Here is a 22,379-nt window from a genome sequence, read left to right on the forward strand (position 1 = left end):
ATACTTCCTTGCAGAAGGCTTCAGCCTCCTGCTGCACTGCTCTTTTGAGGTCTACAGATTTTCGGTGATGTTTCATGGAGGAACCTTCAGATTGCACCTGTTGTGGTGGTCCATTGTGGATTATAGGATCTATGTGGTTAGGACAGTGTGATGTTTGAATCCAGAATTCAGTATTCTACTAATCTTCCCTCTGTCATTTATGCTTCCTGTGCTACTGGCTGCAACACAAACCCAAAGCATAATCAATCCAGCCCTGTGCTTAATAGCTGGAAAGCTATTTTGTTCTCCAAACCAATCTTTCTTCTTGTGTCCAAAAAGTTTCCAAGAAGCTTCAGGCTTGTTTAGATGTTCATTTGAAAAGCTATGATGCCAAGATTTGTGGTGATGATGCAGAAAAGGCTCTTCCATGAAGGTAAAAAGGGGGGGGGGGTGATCTGACTTTCTAGTAATCCCATTAGTAGTTAGTAGTAGTCTCAAAATGTTCAACTTCACTTCAACCGCTTTTTCTGTTAACTGGAGACCCCCCTATTGTAACTCCCCCTAGCACCATCAATGCTCCTGACTCTAGGACACAGGTTAAGTTTGGAACTTTGCCAGGTAGCAGACAAGCTCTGAGGAAACATCGCTTTAAAAGTGATGAGGGGAGAGAGTGCACTCTACCCACCCGGAAAGAGCACAGCCAATTGTGCTCTATCTGACTCAGGCCACTGATGGCAAAGCGGTATGGCTCGGGATTGAAACCTGCGACCCCCAGGGCCATAAAGGTAGCGCTTTAGACTTCTGACCTCTTTATTTTTTTCTGTCGCAGTTCTGACTGGCACTGCATGGGGAGGTGCAGTCTGTAGTTTTCCAAAAACAATAGTACAGCATAATTCAGCTCAAGGTAAATTACTACATAAAAAGACGAAATAACCACACACACAGTCGGTCACTTCAATGGGCTCTTGTCAGGAAGACCCTGTGCATTTGGTGAAAAGACATAACAAACATGGTTTAGAACCCTTGATTTATGACTTTTATGAATACCTCATAAACACAGCCAAGATAAATGCGAGACAATTTGCACCGTAGCCAGAGTCAATGCCTCCTTTATTTTCAACGTTCTCCTCTACATGCGCGTATAATGTGATGTACCATCAATGGTATTCAGTGGTAGGTCTTCAAAATCAGTTACTTTTTTGAAACAGAAGACATTTTCATGTACGTTGGGTAGAAAAAAAAAAATCCAAACAGCAAGATGAAAAGAGTAAACAGGAATGGAAGAAAATAACCTGTGCAGCTTCTCTTTTGCCATTATACAACTGGAATAAAGGCAAAGACTCCTACTCTACACGCCACTGTAGCGACAAAAAAGGTTTCCGGAGTTTTATCCTGCCTTTTGCCTGGGCTACCTTTGAGTGGCTGAAAGGAACGTCCTTTCTTTTCTGCTTTCCTTGATTTTGCTTGATCTGTGGTTCATGTCCAGTGCTTGAGGGGGATGGTGGTTTAAAGCAACATGGAGGGGTTGTGTATAAACGAAGCTACTACCTTTTTAGTTGCAGGATTTTTAGAGATTGTGTTTTGTACTTCAGTGTGTCCCATATAGGACTCAAAATATCAAGGCGTATGTGTTACAGTTTCTGCCAGATGCTCTTATTCGGATTGACCTACAATCTAATGTATCTAGAAGTATTGCCCAAAGACTCATAGGAGCAATGTTCCTCACCAGATCATACTGACTGTAACCAAAAAAACAATTGAACACACACCATGTCTCAACCAAGTATTAAATATATTATTGGAGAATTTAGATAATGTGTGTGTGCTATTGATCAGACCTCCTGGCAGTGCTAATTGATTACTTAATACTTGTTAGGACATGGTCCGTCTTCAAAAGTGTGTTACAGGAGTTACAGGTTGGACGGTGTAGTGGATAACACTAATACTCTCCATCCAGGAGATTAGTGGTCTGAATTCCCTACCCAGGCAAGCACATCATGCTCCCAATCAAGCGACCCTGGGAAAGACTTAGCTTCCCAAGTCGGTCTGAATAACAGAGTCTGCCACATGTCTTACATGTATTATATGCTAAACTCCCCTTTGTTGGTTTTAACAAATAAACCTTAGTGAGAAGGACTACAAAAGCAGCTGCTAAGAAAATTAGATCTTGATGCTTCGTATTGCCTTGATTTTTTGAGTTCACTAAACATTTTTTTCCTTGTTGATGAAAGATATGTTATTTTTTATTATCAGTTTACGCTGCTGTTATTGAAGTGCCCACATCAATGAGCAGTGAGGGACGTTTTATAAATAAAAAATTATTAACAGCAAAGTTTCTGATGTTTTAAACAGCCATCGCTTTGGACTTGCATGTCTAAAACTGGTCCAAAACTACATGATCACTGAAGCATTCTGCTTATGCGTTTAAACTACCGCCTCAAACCTGAGAGAAAGCAAAGAAAAACCAGAGGAGTTCAGCTCAAACACCTTCTTGTTCTGTATATAGTGAAACTAGGCCATGAAGTAACGGCTTGGACACTTTAATAGAGCATCGCAATAAAATGTTAAGCCATTTCTATTCAGACGCAGGTTAATTAAACTTCATATTTAACATTTAGTTCCCTGTTTGCTTTGAGTCAGTTCCACCACTCAAGGCACGAGCGAGCGGGAGATCAACTGAACTAGACCATAGTAAATATTAAACACGCTATAAAACTCAATTGGCAAAATAGGCTGAAAAATGAAATAAAATATAAAAATTAAACATCAGTCTAGAATGCATTATGCATATCTTAAAAACAAAGTCATTTACTGTAGTATTAATCAACAGTTTAGCACCAGTTACCTAATTATTACTGGAGTTTCTCAGTGACTTTTGTCCCATTTATACGGACAGGTGCCGACATCCGCATCACCTTCTATAAAACACAAAACAAAACAACCTCAGGACATATTAATCCCGTGTGAATCGGCATGTGGGTAAATATTCTGTCATGTCCTGTGGAGAAGGAGTTTTTCTCTGCTTTTCTCAAGGACGGAGGCGCTCGAGGAGGCATTTTGCTTTGTCGTGCATGGCACAGAGACCTTGGGTTGTTCTATGGGAAGCCTCAGTCAAATCCAGAAGACCAACTAAACCAAGCTCAACAACTCAAGGCGTAAAGCTTCTGGCAGCTTTAGGCAGGCCATTGTGTAGGGTAGCCTACGGCCTACATACGTGTTATTAGCATGTAGCTGCTAATTTTCACACTACAATTTCATTCTAACACGTTTTTTGGAGGTGACGTAAATCGTGTAGCCACGTCCATCTCATCGACACTTATCCCGAGATGTCGTGCGAATCTCTCATCACTTTTACAGATGTCCTGTAGTAAAATGACATTACTCCTCCTCCCCATGGTAAAGTAATCTGAATAGGGCTTAAGAAACAAACAAGGTACATCATCTGATCTGTCCAAAACTGATCCAGAAGAAGCTCCAGGGCCAACGCTTTAGTTTGACGGTGCTTTGTTTTGATTTACAACCAAATGAACGTGAAGAACCACTGGACGTTCTGAACAGTGTTCATGCCGCCCATGCAGAATACAGTCATTACAAATGATTCAATAATATTAGAAGCTAGCTCTGTTGGTAATTATATGGTGATTATATCACCATCATGGGAAATGAGAGCTGCGGGATATGACTGTAATGATCATACGTGGTACATCATAACTGAATTTGTGTCGCGATAACGTTGTTTATGCGATAGGTCTGCAGGCGATAATCTTTTGTCTTAGCTTATTACATAACATTATATTATGATTATATCGGGTTATATCACATAAAACACAAAAGGGAGGATGGCAGGTTCTTAAGAGGGGTGATTTGTGTGATTTGCGTTTTCTTTTTCCTCTCTCAAATCGTTTGAGCTGATTAATACACGGATCCACATGAGTACCAGATCAGGCAAAATCAAGACAAGCACACAGGAAAGCAAAGGACGTCTTATTCACCTGTTCGGACTTTGCTCTAATCTCTTGGTCTCGGTGTAGAAAGCTGTCCCTAAGGCAGGTCGTGCACAAATTATCCGGGAATAACACGTTTACAGTGGAATGACGCGTGCTTGACGAGAGCATGGGAACTTGAAAGGCGAGTTATTTCAGGCACTTATAAAAAATCTCTCAAGTCCTTGGCTACACCGTGTCTCTTTGTCGTTCGTGTACAGAACAACGGTTCCTCTCCCTCTCGAGCACTACAAGGTGTGTGTGTGTATGTGTCTGTATGTTTTACTGCTTATGCGAGACAAGGCAACAGACTAGACAAATAATGTACATTCAACAACGACTCTTTAAAGGGATTTCCGTTGACCGTACCCTATCGCACGACTTGGGAGTGCTATTTACACTGGAGTAAACTCGATGAACACAGTGCCTAACCGTAAACGCCCCTCTTCTGAATCGCTCTGGGTGGGGACCATTAAAAGGAAGTGCTGGAGCTAGAAGAAAAGGTGACAGAACTTATTCATGTCCTCAAATCTTCTACATATTAACTCTAAAAGAAGTAGCTTGGCTTGAAATTCCAATTACTTCAAAATGGAGTGAATCCATAAAGACACGTTATTCTCAATCTATGAGGTGAATGTAGCAAACATGGAAGCTTAAAGGCCTACGCCTGTAAGCATTGTGCAAACCGGGAGCTTAAACCGTGAGAGACACCAAGCTTAAAGATCGCAACTACTATCAAAAAACACAAAGGGTGGTACAATTGGTTCTTTGATCAGTGCCATAAAATAACCACTTTTGATTCCATGAAGAAGAACCATGTCTGAGTGTGAAGAAACTTTATATTGGTATAACAAACTTGGCTCTTTATGGAATTATAAAGAAAATAACTTCTATGGCACTGTTCAAAAAACATTTGTAGGACCTTTAGGTTTAAGAGTGCTGCTCATCCAACATTTATTCGAAATCATAAGGGAATTAGGGAATTTCTCCCCACTTGTGATGAACAGCCTCTACTCTTCTGTGAAGACCTTACATTAGATGTTTTGGAACAGTGCTCTGAGGATTTTACTGTACTGTTCAGTCACAAGAGCATTGCTTAAAATCCTGTTACTCTACTAATGCTGAAGGACGTCACCGTAGACAGTGCTTTTCCAATTCTATGTGGATGTACACCCTTCTAACTAATGCTTGGCATAGGGCATGATGACCTTCCTGATGAGGTTTCAGTCCATTGGCAGTGTTTTTGTATGGAGATTATACAAGCTGTGTCAGTGCTCAACTCAACACCTATGCATACAGACTGTACAGTATTCAGCCACAGTACAATGGTGGAATACAGGTATTGATGTTAAAGGATGGCCTTCTGGATGGCCATCACTGCACACAGTGCTGTTCTAACTCTAGGTGGATGTATACCCTTCTAACTAATGCTTGGAACTGGGCACCTTAGATACCATTCCATTGGCAGTGCTTTTCTATGGAGATTATACAAGCCGTCTCAATGCTTAACTCAAGGCCTAGGCTTGCAATGAGTGCTCTTTAAAGTAGCTGAGATCACTAAATCGAAGGGATTGTCCAGATACTTTTGGACACACAGTCCGCAACCATGTCAGCAAGTCTGTTTGAGATTGCAACTCAAAACCAACTGTGAATTTTACGTTTTAGGCGTACGGTTTGCACAGTGCTAACTGCTGGGAACTATTGCATCTGTTCTCCCTCTTTCATGACCTCCTCTTCTCCTCCTTTTTACTTGTTGCTGCCTGTTTTCTGATAGTTGGGCCACCAGGAGACTGGCGGCAGTGATCTGCCGCTCGCACTTTTGGATGGTCACATTTAACTGTACGCACTATGAGAGAAGTCACAGGGATGGCTGCCCACTGCCCGCTATCTGAATTCTGATGGCTAGGTCCAGCAGGGCCATTTGCGTCGATTTTTTTCCTTCCTCCGCCAGAATAATTACCATACGTCTCTCGCCTCCGGAGCGGAAGTAGCGACTGGGAAATCAGAGGCCAAGCCGTAGTGCGGCACTGGAATAAGACTTCACCGTGAATTGCCTCTTGTGGAAACGCATTAGTCATTTCAACTGCTTTGTTAGCGATATTGATGGCCAATATGGGGCTGATGATGGCTGTTGCACGGTGGGGGATATTACAGCCAACGGTGAGTTATGGAAAATAACAAGGAGCTCGACTGCTTGACGTTACCGGCCGCGAGGAACTGGGCTGAAAATATTGACCGTGCCCCGCTGCTACTGCACTCTGGATCACACAGGAATCGACACACTGACACTTTTAGGGGCTACACTATTCAACAACCACACATTAACAACAATGAGGTAATGGAGATCAGAAAAGCAAAAATCCAAAGACGTTGGAAGAGAAGTCCCTTGTCGGGTCGCAAGCACTGTCCACGCCCTTTCTGTTGTGATTATCAAATAGCTAATAAAGTCTGCGGCGCTTAAAGGTAATCGAACGGTTTCAGACGTGTGTTTTGGACCCCGCATCCTGAACAATATTGTGTGTAGCTGTAGACTGTATGAAGAGGCCACTCAATATGTATCTTAGAAAACCTTGGAGAAACAAAACCTTTTTTGGGGGGGTTTTACAAGTCATTGAAATCATCGATATCAACATTTACACCTGAGATTTGAATTCCCAAAATACCTGTACTGGTCTTAAATGTATTTCGCAACTCTTTATAGACATGGGTAGTTAGTGTTATGGGCTAGTGGTTGAATTTTCCAACACCTGGAACATACAAATCACACGTTCCGATGCAGTCTGAAGCAGAACATTTACAAGGTCCCCCTTTTCCAGATCTAGTGGTTATCGTACTAATGCCACTTTTGACGTCACAAGAATCTCTTGTGGACACATAGTCAGGAATAGTATTACAAATCGAACTAAATACTATGCAACAGTAATGCACGACTGGGAAAAGAGAAGACACGTGTCGAGTAATAGACTACATCTATTGGTCAGTGTCTTAGCTTGGGTGAAGCCCTGTTCGAGTTGGATTAGTTTTGCGGTAGGAGATGATTACTAAGTCCAGTATTAATATGTCCAAAATTTTTTGCAAGCCTGACCGTAGTAACTCTGAGTGAATAACTTTCTGTAATTGGTTGAACTTTAATGAAATAACCCCTCCCCCCCAATGGAATCCCAAAACCTCCATAATTAAACTACCTCCCCATTAAAACTAATCCAGCTCGAATAGTGACTGAATTGACGGAATTGCTCTCAGTAATCCATGGCCTCCTTTTTGTTCTCGTTTAGAAAGTTTTTTTTTTTTTTTCCCTTGATCACCGAAGGCCTTTGTGGCGTAAACAGCTAGCGCCTCGACAGCGGTCCCCCTCACGTGTATTTCTCAGACATGGTCACACCACGGTGCTTATGTCCTCGGGCTCGTCGGGCTTCTTGGGCTTGCTGGGCAACGACTTGAGGTACTCCAGGTGGCGCCGTGCGTCCTCCTGGTTCTGCCTCACGTAGTACACCACGTAGGAGATGACCATGGCGAACCAGCCGAACATGGTCACCAGCATGGCGTAGTCGGTGGTGCGCCGGGCCAGGTTGCACAGGTCAGCGTCTACGGCCAGAAACGGCCGTCCCTCCTGGTCCCGCAGCTCGGAGCTGCGGCAGTGGACGCGGGCCGCCGCCTCGTGGTTGTGCGCCATGCCACCCAGTGCCTGCTGCAGGGCGCAGTCGCAGTGCCACGGGTTGTCGTCCACTAGCACGCGGGCCTTGAGCCGTGCGAAAGCGTCCTTGTGCACGCTGACGATGCGATTGTGGGACAGGTCCAGCTCCTCCAGAGAGGCCTCGAGGCCGAGAAAGGCGCCCTCTCCGAGCGTCTCCACTGCGTTATGGGACAGGTTGAGCCGCCGCAGCATCCTCAGGCCCTGGAAAGCGCGGTCCGGAACCGCCTGGATGTGGTTGCGGTCCAGCTGCAGCAGCACCGTGTCTGGCGGGAGGTCTGGAGGGATCTCCCGCAGGCGCAACAGGCTGCAGGTGACGTTGAGGCCGTGCAGGGAGTGGTCGGCACGCTGGCAGGCGCAGCCCTTGGGGCACATGCTGGCCGAGGGGAAGCAGATGGCCATAAGCACCAGGCTGTGCAGCAGGAGGCACATGGGGATGGAGCGCGAGAGCCACAGGTCCAGCGGAGTCATGCCGGCCAGCCGTCAGCATAATCCCGCCAAAGCCAGACGAGGGGCCGCTCACGCCGGCCCCAAAGAGGCCGCAGCGGTCACCGCGAGCCCGGGTGTCTCTGGGGAAAAGGCGCACATTGCTCTCATCCTCCACTCAGGCCTGTGTGTGTGAAAGAGAGGGAAAATCACTTTATTTGCAGTAATAGTACAGCTTATACTGAGCTTTTATCAAGTGTAAAGAGCTGTGAAGACATGAAAACAGATAAGAATAAGGAGAAGATAAGAACGGGAAGGCGTTTTGGAAAGGGATGGGCAATATGATGACATTTATTGGACTAAATTATGCGTTTCTGAAGTATAGTTTATCAGCAGGACTTAAAGAACACCAAACAACAGCATGTTTCATTAAAAAGAGAACAGAATTAGTCCTGCTTAATCGGATTTAGTGCAGTGTAGTGTGTGAAAGGCTGAGTGAAAATTGAATACAATAAAAATACAAATATCATCATCTTGCCCAGCTTTACTTCACTTATCATTTTAATGGCAAATGGAAAATTAGAAACTAGTTTATTAAATACTCCACTTTCTCCTCTCTCTTGTGCTGTTGGAGTGGCAGCAGATCAACAGTGAGGATAGCAGCTTCGTGGGAGTGCTTCACAGTTTCTACGAAGGACATCAGGCAATTGATTTGAACCACTGTTCAACAGCCATTGACTTCTTCACTACAGGTCTGATACACTATCTAAAAACATCCCACTCAATTTATTCTAAACAACAGAAGCAAAAAGGGAAGTCCTCATGCCACCTGTAGCCACAGTGCCACACCAAAGTGTAACTAAAAATGTATTGAATTTGTTGGATGCCTTGGATGACTCGCTGCCCTCTGTTGGTGAGGATGATGTATGCTGTAGGGACATACTATACATACTGTAATAATCAGTGGATCAGGCATCAGGGCCAGCAACAGGCATATTTTAATGGATTGGGCATCGGCTAGATTGATGCCTTCTGTTTCTGTTTTAACCATGGTGTTCAGAGCGCCACCTGGTGTCTTTAAGGCACCATTAACGGACGTTATCGCCCAGCCGGCAGCAGTGCGGACGTTTTCAGAAGGTAAAGTTCAGAGTCTGCAGTGTGGGGCTATTTTACTGTAGACCATAATATCTAAACCTTTATAAAACTATGACAGAAATACTTGGTTTTACCAGCGGGAGAACCGCACATCTTTTTAAACCAGCACTGAAGGGCCCGTTCAGAACCGAGTGGAGGCTAATGCTAATGCTAAAACACACACATATGCTGTAGTAACCCAAATAACAGCACATTCACCCACTATAAACCCGTTATTGCACATCAGTAGTACACACACAAAGCGACTTGACTGCAGAGTTTTAAAGGAATTGGAGCTGGAGATGGTCAAGGAGGTGAATCAGACTAACCCTGATAGGGCTGATACTCAGCAGTAGGAGACTTGGATTCAGTCGGGGGCAAAATAACTGGATCGGGACATCCAGCACTGTAAGTCATGTGCAAAGACTTCGGAGTGTATAATTAGTCCACTGTAATGGAAAGTTACAGCGTTATTATAGAAAGATTAGCCGTTTGGCACAATTTCTGCGCTTTGGGGTCTCCAAATAGTTAAACTGGAGAGCTTGCCTTTCATTAGCTTTATTGAAATGGCTTTAGACTTGTTCATCATGCTTTATCATCTAAACTGGCAAAGTTCCAATTAAAATAGGGTGGAAAAGATTTTGTAGCATCACTGGCTATTGGCACACTGTTACGAGAATCTTATTCCATCGGTAATTTATCATTTATTTAGGTACACTGTTAAAGGTATAAGATAATTGAAGAACCTTTGGACATTCTTCAATGTAAAACTGTGGAGAAACCTCTTATGGTGCTTTGCGGAACCTTCAAGAAAAGATTTTAAGAAGTTTTCTCCTTAAAACCTTTCCCTAAACCCTTAAACAGCCTATGATCTGACTCAGCAGGCCAAAATGTTATTACAAACATCTATTACCAGTGAATAGCTCCACCAGTTTGTACAGAAGTCTCTGTAGTTACTGAGTAATACACCTTAGTGTGTAATAAGCCTTTCTGCGATATGTGGTAAAGAGCTTCCTCCACAGTTTCATACTGAAGAACCTCCAAAAGCTCCTCAAGAATCTTATACTTTTAACAGTGTAGAGCAGAAGTTTCATCTGTGGACATATTTCAATTTGAAACCATGGAGGAACCTCTTAAGGTGCTTTCAATAAAAGGTTTTAGTAAGAAAAAGGCCCCTTAAAGGTTCCTTAAAGGTTCCTTAAATGGCCTGTTGACTGCAGACAAGCCAAAAGTATCATTACAGAAGTCTATTACCAAAGAATAGCCTCACCAGTTTGTACAGAAGTACCTGTAGTTACTGAGTAGTATGCCTTAATAAGCCTTTCTGTGTTAATGGATTAAGAGCTTCCTCCACAGTTTCAAACTGAAGAACCTCCAAAAGCTCCTCAAGGATCTTATACTTTTAACAGTGAAGAGCTAAGTTTCTTCTGTGAGTTTCATCTACATTTACTCTGGCCTGGTAAAAGTTATAAGAAAGCTGCCAACTGATTTGAGGTATTAGCTACCTATTTGCTAGGGTCACAAGATGCAAATTCTTATAGAGAATTTCTCAATTCATTTGCTCACATCTGACCTACTGAATGTTGTGGATGTTTCATTTTTCATTCAAAAACATAAATAAAAAGCCATACACTAATAAATACACTCTTTAAATGGGTTAAATGGGTTCTACAAAGGGTTGCCACAGAGTGATGCCGTAGAACAACCACTTTTGGTTCCATAAAGGTCTGTTCTTGTAAAAGAGACGTATGTGTGAAGCTGTCAGAAGCTGTTCTTCACACACACAGAAATAAGAAATATGAAAACATACGATGGTGAATGTCAGAATCCTAGTGAGAACTTTAGGTGTTTTTTAAGAAGAATGTTTAAGAACGATTGGTGAACGAGGCCCATAGTTCTTTGTGTAGCACAATAGTTCTTCTATAGCATCAATCAAAGAACCCTCTGTAGCACCTCTGTTTTTAATACTGTAGTGCATTGCTGCTAAAATATTCAGGGTGAGGAACCAGGACCCAGAACCACTGTACATTAAGTCCATTGATGACCATCATGAAAACTGGTTATGAAAAATAAAATTCTTGTATGAAAGGGTGACGTATGTATCTAGCACCTGTTATCTTGAGTGACAACGAGTGAGCTTTTTCACATCCATCATTCAAATCACATGGATGGTTGTTGTCATAGCTCACTGTACCGGTGTTGTTGCATCAGCTTGGGTACGATGGAGACAAAGCTGCTAGAGACGGATGAGAAGTCGGATACAGATACGAGCTCTCCTGCTGCATAAAAAAAATACATCACGGACCTTCCCAAACCCAGCTCCGGGGAAAACAACACTTGGGTGACAGGTGCAGGGTACAGCGAGCTGCGTTGCCTACCTCCTCGCTGAAGGCAAGACACAGAGGCATGTTGTGGAACAGCGGCCCTAAAGGAGCTTTCCATGTACTTCACAACTGCAAGGTAAAAAACAAAAAAACAGCTCGGAGACGCTACCGACTCCATGAATTCAATTAACGCTACATGCTAATTTCAGGTGGAGGGCACACGTGGATCAAAGCGTGTCACTTCAGACTGTGAGCTGCTTCTCTGCTTCTCTGCTTTCGCACCGACTCACGGCACAGTTTTCAGTGGATTTATGATTGAGTCTGAGCTCAGGTGCTAATTAACACCATGCCAATTATATCAGTAGAAGGCATTATATTAAAAACAACGTTTGCAGATTTGCCAACATCAAATGGAACTCGTTTTATTATGATCCTGTCAGTTATGGTTCCTAAATTAGTGTGCGAAATACCTCATGGTAATCAGGGGTCCCTGTGCTCCAGTGCTGTCTGGCTGGCAACTCATTTCACAGCTTCAATGGAAGCACAGCATTTAGTGAATGTTCTTCATATAGTTCTTCAACAAAAATTTAATGTTTCATGTATGTAAGGTATGTTTTTCTTTTCTAATTTGAAAGCAGAATCCCAGCAGTCATATGAAGTATGTGCTAAATACAGGGCTTACAGAAAAATGCTGGAAAATGGCTTAACCCCTTAAAATGCCTATGGCGTGCCGGCAGGCCGAAAGTGCCATTGCAAACTCTTAATACCAATTAATAGTCCCACCAGTTGGTACAGACGTCCCTGTAATTACTGAGTAATACACCTTAGTGTGTAATAGCCCTTGGAGTGTTAAAAGGTTTAACAGTGATGACTGGTTCAGTTTTTAACTGCTTAACACAGAAAGGCCTATTAAGGTGTATTACTCAGTAACTACAGAGACTTCTGTACAAACTGGTGGGACTATTCTCTGGTAAGAGAGGTTTGTAATAGCACTTTCGCCCCAACCGGCACGGCATAGGTATTTTAAGGGGTTGATTTTAGCATTAGGGATGATCTACTTTTCCTGACTCCAATCCAATCTGAGTATCTTATTGCTGACTACTGGCCGAAACCAATCTGATCTGGTGTATCTATAAATAATACAGCTCCACAACTTATGTAAGACGTCCTGGTAAGACACTAGAAGTAAATTGTCTTTATATTTCGTGAACAGTTTATATAATCAGACATTCTGATCTCACTCATTTGTTTCACATCAGTCGTCGACAAACACAACAGATATTAGTCCAGAGTGTGTACCACTTCACATTAACACACACAGCTAGTGATTAGACTGCAGTGTTTTAAAGGAACTGGGAGCTGATTGGTCAGGAGGGAGAGTCAGACTGGATTATAAGATATTAAATACACTATAAAAAAACATCTCTACTAAACTACATCAATCAGTCCAGAATGTCTCATTATAGAAACTGCTACTAAAAAAATTACATATTAATCAGCTGCTAAGCTTATATAAACTGTGTGGCTGGATTATTTATATTATATTTTATATTTATATTTAAAAACACAAAGATTAGATCAGATTGGATCGGTATCGGCTGATACTCATTATTAACCCCTTACAGCCTGTGGCCTGCTGGGGGCTGAAAGTGTTATTACAAATGTCTATTACCAAAGAATAGCCCCACCAGCTTGTACAGGATTGTCCCTGTAGTTACTGAATAATATGCCTTAATGTGTAATAAGGGGTTATCAGACTCGGATTGGCAAAATAACCTGATCAGGACATTCCTAGTTTTGACCTACATGGTACTAAACAGCTGTAAAAAGCTGTATTTTGAGGACACATACACAACATCATGCTGTCCCCGCAGCCTAACAGTGCTAACAGCATCAACAGTGGATACAGATCTTAGTCAGAAGCCTCATCAAATATTGATTCATGTAGATGACATGGAAATAAGCGTGGCGTTGTTCCTGTACTGCAGGGTATGTACAGTAAATGTATGACTAAATGCATCTGAAGTGTAACATTTAGTGTGCATGTCCTACTTGATAGCAATCCAGACTGGCTAATTAGTTAGCCAATCCAGCCACATACATTGGGGAAAAAAGTATTTAGTCAGTCACCAATTGTGCATGGTTCTCCACCTTAAAAAGATGAGAGAGGCCTGTAATTGACATCATAGGTAGACCTCAACTATGAGAGACAAAATGAGAAAAAAAATCATAAAATCACATTGTCTGATTTTTAAAGAATTTATTTGCAAATAATGGTGGAAAATAAGTATTTGGTTAATAACAAAAGTTCATCTCAATACTATGTCCTTTGTTGGCAATGACAGAGGTCAAACGTTTTCTGTAAGTCTTCACAAGGTTGGCACACACCGTTGCTGGTATGTTTGCCCATTCCTCCATGCAGATCTCCTCTAGAGCAGTGATGTTTTGGGGCTGTCGGCAGGCAACACAGACTTTCAACTCCTTCCAATGGTTTTCTATGGGGTTGAGATCTGGAGACTGGCTAGGCCACTCCAGGACCTTGAAATGCTTCTTACAAAGCCACTTCTTTGTTGCCCTGGCAGTGTGCTTGGGATCATTGTCATGCTGAAAGACCCAGCCACGTTTCATCTTCAATGCCCTTGCTGATGGAAGGAGGTTTGCACTCAAAATCTCACAATACACGGCCCCATTCATTCTTTCATGTACACGGACCAGTCGTCCTAGTACCTTTGCAGAGAAACAGCCCCAAAGCATGAGGTTGCCACCCCCATGCTTCAGTTCTACTTTGGTTTCATCTGACCATAAGACATTCTCCCAGTACTCTTCCGGAACATCCAAATGCTCTCTAGCAAACTTCAGACGTGCCCGGATATGTACTGGCTTAAGCAGGGGAACACGTCTGGCACTGCAAGATCTGAGTCCCTGGCGGCGTAGTGTGTTACTGATGGTAGCCTTTGTAACGTTGGTCCCAGCTTTCTGCAGGTCATTCACTAGGTCCCCCGTGTGGTTCTGGGATTTTTGCTCACCGTTCTTGTAATCATTTTGACCCCACGGGCTGAGATCTTCGTGGAGCCCCTGATCGAGGGAGATTAGCAGTGGTCTTGTAGGTCTCCCATTTTCTGATTATTTTTTCACACCAAGCTGCTTGCCTATTGCAGATTCAGTCTTCCCAGCCTGGTGCAGGTCTACAATTTTGTTTCTGGTGTCCTTCGACAGCTCTTTGGTCTTCACCATAGTGGAGTTTGGAGTGTGACTGTTTGAGGTTGTGGGCAGGTGTCTTTTATACTGTTAACCAGTTCAAACAGGTGCCATTAATACAGGTTTGTTGTTACAGGTCTGTGACAGCCAGAAATCGTGCTTGTTTGTATGTGAACAAATACTTATTTTCCACCATTATTTGCAAATAAATTCTTTAAAAATCAGACAATGTGATTTTCAGAATTTTGTTCTCATTTTGTCTCTCATAGTTGAGGTCATGATGTCAATTACAGGCCTCTCTCATTTTTTTAAGTGGGAGAACTTGCACAATTGGTGACTGACTAAATACTTTTTTCCCCCACTGTTTCTTGAGACGTTGACAGGTTTAACCACATTTAGCCACACTGTTTAATCCAGGTCCTCTCTATCCTTCTTTGGAGGTCAGATCTGTGGGTAAAAATCACCCCCATTATTGAGTATATTAAACATTAGGATCCTTAGATTCTTTCATAACAATCAGAAAATCAGAAATTTAGAGCTTCTTAACAACGAACCAATTCCCATTAAACCACTCTGACTTACTCCGACATAGTCCCTCCCTTTAAGCCAGAAGAACTCTAAGCAAACCACCCAACCTCCTGGGATGCCAAAGCAACCTCTGAGCAATCCTATAGCAATGACCTGGGATACTATAGAAACTGCATGACACTACCAAAGCAACCATTTTTAGAATGTCAAACTTTATAATAAAATGATGTAGATGTATGTATCCCTAGCTACAAATCATGGACCCCCAGGGGTCCTCAAACACCACTTGGCGATAAGCACTGAAAATGTGTCTCTGGCTCTAAATAGTGGCAGTATTAGTTGAATAACAATAGTGGAACCATTATGGGCCTATATTGAACCATATTTCTTTCTAATGTCCCTGAGGAAAACATCTAGAAGTGGTTTTCCATCACGGGGAAGGACAATTTAGGTATTCAAATGGTCATGGTCATGGTTCTATATAGGACCCTTAGGGTTCATCACACCCCCGGGACCCCCCATATTTCACACCTTACAGATAAACAGATGGTAGATCTTCAGAGGAGACTTTAAATATAATGAGTAATCAGTTGCTGTTATAATGTGAATATGTTCAGTATAGCTTTTCAAATCATGGTGCACTGTGGAGAGAGTTTGGTGTGGCAGTGATTGTCAGTTGCAATGACACTCAGTCCTAAACCCTGGAGCTCAACAACATCCACCTGCAGCTACAAGTGCACAGCTCTTTAGTTTCAGCAGCCCTGCACAACACTATTGTTTCCAGCCGGCAGTGTTGTCTGTATATTCTGGAGCTGTTTCGATGTTTTGTGAAAAACTGTGAACAAATTTGAACACTCCATGAAAACCAGTCTTTATTATATGGATATGTGGCTTTTATTTTAACAATATTAAAAGATGGAAATTTATTATTTAATGAATTAATATTTAACTAAATTAATGAACAGAAATGCTTTGTTCTTGTGAGGAAAGAGTTAAGACACTGTGCCCTAATAGCTGGTATTTTATATTTTATATATTTGTCTGAAATAAGCTCATTTAGACATTTCCTATAACCGTCTACCAGTCTCTGACATTTCGGGACATTTTTGCCACTCCTCCAAGCAAAATTCTTTCAGCTGTGTGATGTTTCCGATTTAGTTTGTGGACAAAAAAACATCATGTATAAATATGTTGACGTGTCCCTGTTTTTTCACATGACTGACACGACTGAGTGATGGTGAATACATTTAAAGGAAATATTTTTATATAAGCTAAAGTACTAGTTCTACTTTCCATGCTGATGCAGACACTAAATATGAACTAATAATCACCAGAGATTTTGCATGATGTTTTTGGAGAGTGCTGTTCGGTGACTATTCACTGTCATTCACTTTTATCACCATTAGCATTATTGACTGAACCATTTCTTTTAATTGCTGCTAATAAGTCGTTAACACAAAATCAAAGCTGATTATAGGAAATTGAAAAAAAGCTTCTGGCTGTAATTCTTTTAACAAAGGGATAATGGATCATTTCACGGGCTGTAAATTTCATCTCATCAAAAGGGATACACTTGTCTGGCAGTGTGCGAGTGTGTGTGTGCGTGAGTGAGATATAAGGTCAATAACACTTCTAGATGGGATAGACAATTTTGTAAGGGTGTAACGATTCATAAAGTTCATTATTTGATTAGTTACAATACAGCGATGTCTGGATTCATTTTTTTATCCTAAAAATGTGGCTCATACTGATGCCTATTACAAATAACTGAAGCAACACTGTAATACATTTACAGTACTTCTATAATACTGCTAGAATTAACTTTAATATGAATATTGTCTTGTATATATAATATTTACTTGCATAGTATTCCTCAGTGAATGACAGTAATTTTATAAAATTACTGTAAGATTATTTTCAAATCCTCTAGAAGTTCCTGTAGTATTGTTACAGATATGTTAAGGGTGTGTTAAAGGGTCCTCGTCCTATATTTTTCTTGTTATTAATTTTTTGCCACAAATGCCATTTTATGGGTTTATGCACCAAAATAGTCAGGATTTATTTTTACAAACCATTTCCCAACCTCTTTTTATCTCTACCTCTTTCGAATTCATACAGGCTAGTTTTGTTACTGTGTCTTTAAAACGGATATGTGTAAATAATCCCTTTTCTGATTGGTCGCCCTGTATTGTACCTCATTCAAAAATCAGTCCAGACTAAGACACTCCTTATAACTTAAGTGAACAGGTGGGGATGACTTGCTGTAGATGTAAATGAGTTCAGCACGTTTTTATTGCACCTCAGGTTATTCACTATGGATTGGATGCAGTTGGGAGTGAACACTATGTTTTAAAAAATGAACAATGTTTAAATATTATTAGGCTGTTTTATTTTAAAAAGCAATAAAACATTCAGAGATCTTTAATGTTAATATGTTTTTTTTATTTAGTTAATATGCATTTTTTTTATTCTATCTGTACTTAATTAGGAAACATGTAAAACATTGAATAAATGCATTTATGCCACCTTTAAAGTCACATGCTTATAAACAAAAGAAGATTCCTTCTTCCTAAACCCTTAAAAAAGTCCTTGATTCATATGTCTTCTGTGTGTCTGTTGGGTTTTCATACAAGCTGTGGCTAGTAATGTCTGGATGCTGGATTCACGCTGTGTTAGAATTAGCATAATTACAAATGTCTGACTGGGAAAAAGCACCCCAGCATCACTCACAGCCTCAGATGACAAACATGGCTCAAAACTGAGAACGATTTTCAAAAACGAAGCAATCAACACGCTGTTTCCCTGTCTGCCATCCCGAGGCCATGTGCGGGGACTGTATGCAGAGACAGAGACTGTAATGTAGGGATAATCGAGCACTGAGCATGAATTGATTTATTAGCATATCATTGCTGTCATGCCAAAAATCTCTGTTTCCGACTTTTTGGCTTAATGTGAATCTGGCTGTTGTTGTTTACATTATGACAAAATCTTGATTGGATTAATGGACCAATAGAAATACTCCAAAATGAAGGAGATGAATGGGTGTGGTCCTAAAATTAGGAAATATGACCAAAGAGATGGAATACAGTGAAACTAGACTACACAGCAAGCTTTGTAAACTACTTATTTAGATCAATTGTATACATATGGCGTTTTTCACCCATTTGTTTTTCTAGCTGAAGGATACGAGCTGTGCAGGGCTAGGATAGTAATGCAATCTTAGAGAGTTAACCTGGCCTTATATCACATCATAACCTCATACAAAAAGCTGCATATCTTTGCATACCTTTGCATACCTTTACAGAGGAAGGGAGTAAGCTTCCTAACTAGGGATGCACTAAAACTACTTTTTCCTTTTCAATACCGATATCAGATTTTCAAGTATCTGCCGATACAGACTACAGATACAGACACCAACTCTGACTTAAAATACTGGATAGATGCTATAAATTCTGATATTTATAGTGTTCCAATTTTTATAAGTTGTAATTTTTAAGATCTGATCCCAAGAACAGCGTTTACTTGTTGAGTCACTGCGCATTTGACAAAGTTTCAGAGCTATGAAAAAATAAAAATTGCCACAAGGCAGAAACACATGCTGGTAGGGAAGCATAATCTGGCTAAGCTTGACCAAACTGCTTTTACAGAGCAGTGAAGAAATACCAGTTTATATATAATAAAGTGCTTCTGCAGCAATTTCACATTCAGGTCCACGCCTCTATGTAAAAAGCTATTAAACTTCAGTGTGTGGCCTTTAGACACACTGCTTAAATTTTGGTTTGAGTACCAAAAACAAAAACAGCACATGCAAAGAAAAAGTGCTGTGAATGTAAACGTTCAGTTAAATGTTTTTTTAATTGTAAGAACTAATTCTGACTATTTATTTATGTCTTTTACTGGTTGTTTAAATGTGTGGTTTCATAAGAAATTATTCAAACAAAAATGTTTTATGCTATGCGTCAGTAAGCGTCATGGTATTGGTGCTCTCTACCGATACTGACACTGTGTGTAAGTGCCAGTATCGACGCTGATACCAATATGGTAACAATATCAGTGCAACACTATTCCTAACTTTCAATAGACTTCAATTGAGAGTATTCTTATTGGTCCATTTTGACACAATGTAAAGAACAACTGACAAAATCAACTTATAGCAAAAATGGAGATACTCAGCTTTTGTGTGATATTGACAATATGTTGATTATAAAGAGTCATTTATTAGTTACCTACTTATACTTTTCATTTTTAAACACAGTTTACAGAAAGGCTTTGAAAAAGGCCCCTGGTGGTTCTTTCTGTAAAAGCACAGCAGTCTTTATTTCTGGAATCCTGTATTTGTCTCACAATGGGCTTAATGTCTTTGTGAAGCTGCTCAGATTCCGACAGAGAACTACAACACTACACCGCTTTTCTCACAGGCAGTGTGATAACCACAGTATGGGTAGGCCCACTAATCCCAATCCAGAACTACCTATACCCTTGTCTAGTACCAGTGTCTGTTTTCCATCCTCAAACTGTACCCGCCTCTGTGCTCTGCAGGCTGCATTATATTGAAGTGGAGCTATCGACTACCAAACATACCTCATCAATATTTATTTGTCTTTTAGCCAAATTGCTGTGTTTACTTTAAATTATGTGTGTTTATTGATGGCCAAGCTGCCAAATCCACACGGGAACTGTTGCCTTTGGCTTGCTTAAAAGATGCTTGGAACCGGATTTCTGCAAGCGCTGCTTTGCGACAACATCTGTTGTGAAAAGGGCTATATAAATAAATATGAACTCAGCTTGACTGAATGTGGGAAATACACCATACCCTCAGAAAACAAAAGTCACTGGAGTGCTGCCTACAAGGGTACGTCTTTAGTAGCTTTAGTTATGAAAAATACAGTAAAAGGTATTTACAGTTTTGGAGTCCAAGATTGTTGTACTTTAAAGATGCTATAGAATGGAAACTGTATTGATAGTGGGATAAAGAGACGGCACAGGAAGTGGCATACCATAAACCTTAAACGTTACTGTAAAACAGGCTACTTCCAACCCCCAAGATGTTACACAACAGGCCTGACTAAGTATGTACGCTAGGGCTGCAACTACCGATTAATCTGACGATTATTTTTTAATTGATTAATCGGCTTTAAAAAATACATTGCCGTGTCTTTATTTATATAATATAATATAAATGAAATTACATTCAATCAAATTCATTCATAAATTACAAATTTGAGTATTGCTGATGCAAACACTGCACTGTATTGGAATGAGACCGGATGAATTGCCTTTAGTTTGTATGTAGTGTCTTCACTCATACTTAAAACTTGAAGCATAATCTTTAATTACCACCACTGCGTACAAGTTCCATGTTTTTATAAAGCACATTTAAACACTGCTTAAGCGAATTACACTGATAATAAAAGCAACACACACACACACACACACACACACACATACATACATACACACACACATACTCTATCACTGTTATTGTCCAGTTAACAAGCAATAGACAGCATGTGCCGCGCTGTGCCAGTTCGCATAGTGTGAGTGCACTGTTATGTTTCCTCACCTCCAAACGAAACACACTCGGGATACTGTAGTGACTGTGCTCCCACACTTTTGAGGATTTAAGCCGAACCTTCTTTTCTGCGATGGTCATGTTTCATTTTTTTTTAAATGTATTTACTTCTTGATGTTAGACTTATTTTGAAGATTTCGCCTCCGCTCAGGCTCGCTCCGTTCAACTCGCTCTTATTTATTTTTTCCAGCATAGACGAAGCACCGCAGGTACACACATACATCGTGCAACACAACAAATTGATAATGAAATTCGTTCCCAACACTTTTAATAAACGATTATTATTATTTTTCCGATTCGACTTTCTTTCACAAGTGAAAAGCTAAATTTAACAGCTACTTCGGATGGAAGCGAGTGGAAATCCATTCTAGGCTAAAAGCTGCAGGCCGACTGAGTGACGCACTCTTTAGAAAACGGCCAACAGTAGGAAGCACTGGAGTATGGTTCTGGAAAACCAGTAAAACAAGTGGGTCTCTGTGCTAGGCTAAGAGCTAAACCCCAGCAGACCGGCTACAATCTCTTCACCTAGCTAACGGCACACCGCACCGACTGGACACTAAGTGGTTCTACTCCCTTTGAGTGCATGCGTGTCACTTTTCCTTTAAGGTACATGCCATGCTGCACATAACAGCTGTAGTAACAAAGTAAAGCATGGGATACAACTAAGATGGACAACTTGGTGGAAGCTTAAACCAATCAGCCATAACGTTAGTATGGTACATTAGTAGCTAATATTGAGCGGGTCCCCTTGGCAGCCCACAATAGATCTGAGCTTTCGAAAGCATGGACTCCACAAGACCTCTGAAGGTATGCTGTAAGTTGTGAGGTGGAGCCTCCATGGATCGCATCAATGAGCCTTGGGTGCCCATGACCCTGCCGCCAGTTCCCCGTTGTGATTCCTTGGACCACTTTTGGCAGGTACTGACTACTGTATACCGGGAACACCTCACAAGACCTGCCTGATGTTTTGGAGATGTTTAGAGTATCTCAGATTCTTATGCCCGGCCATTTCTCCTGCTTCTAACACATCACCTTCAGACTGCTTCATATATCCCACTCCTTGACAGATGCCACAGAAGGTGAAGCTAATGAATTAATGTTGATTACTAATGTTACTAATGTTACGGCTGGTTGGTGTATTGTGGTGGTTTGACTAAAATCACGGTATGTCTGATCATTGAAAGTCTAATGTCTAATAACCAGGCATGAATCTGTCAATAAAATGAGCTTTCTGTCTTATAGCCATGTCTAAATGCAGCAGAAATTGGCTCAACGGGAACACCATCCCCAAACGGATTATCTGTTGGAGCCAGCGCTGTTTTCACATTTGAACACCCCAGAGCTGTCTGTGTGCGAGCTCCGGTGATTGTGTGTTTACTACTCTGTGTCTGTTAGAGGGAATCTGTGTGTGTGTGCGTGTGCTGGTAGGCCCCCACGGCCCAGCTCGGCCTGAGTCCCAGGCTGATATGGCGTTATTTGCTCAGCTGGTACCCTGTTTTAGCAGATACGGACTGCTGTGACTCCTACTTGGATGGGATTTTCCT

The 22,379-nt window shown here is 41.3% G+C and overlaps 1 protein-coding gene across 1 annotated transcript in view; it reads right to left on the bottom strand.

Annotated features, from left to right (window-relative positions):
- Window positions 1-1,068: 1,068 nt before the first annotated feature.
- lrrc3b (leucine rich repeat containing 3B) overlaps window positions 1,069-22,379 on the bottom strand; it is a 25,148-nt gene continuing 3,837 nt past the window's right edge. Inside the window, exon 2 of the mRNA XM_072675332.1 lies at window positions 1,069-8,263. Within this exon, the coding sequence (XP_072531433.1) occupies window positions 7,339-8,124 (786 nt within the window). The 5' untranslated portion in view covers window positions 8,125-8,263 and the 3' untranslated portion in view covers window positions 1,069-7,338. The remainder of the gene's footprint in view (window positions 8,264-22,379) is intronic.

Source organism: Salminus brasiliensis, chromosome 3 (assembly GCF_030463535.1).
Source record: "Salminus brasiliensis chromosome 3, fSalBra1.hap2, whole genome shotgun sequence".
Lineage (NCBI taxonomy): Eukaryota > Metazoa > Chordata > Actinopteri > Characiformes > Bryconidae > Salminus > Salminus brasiliensis.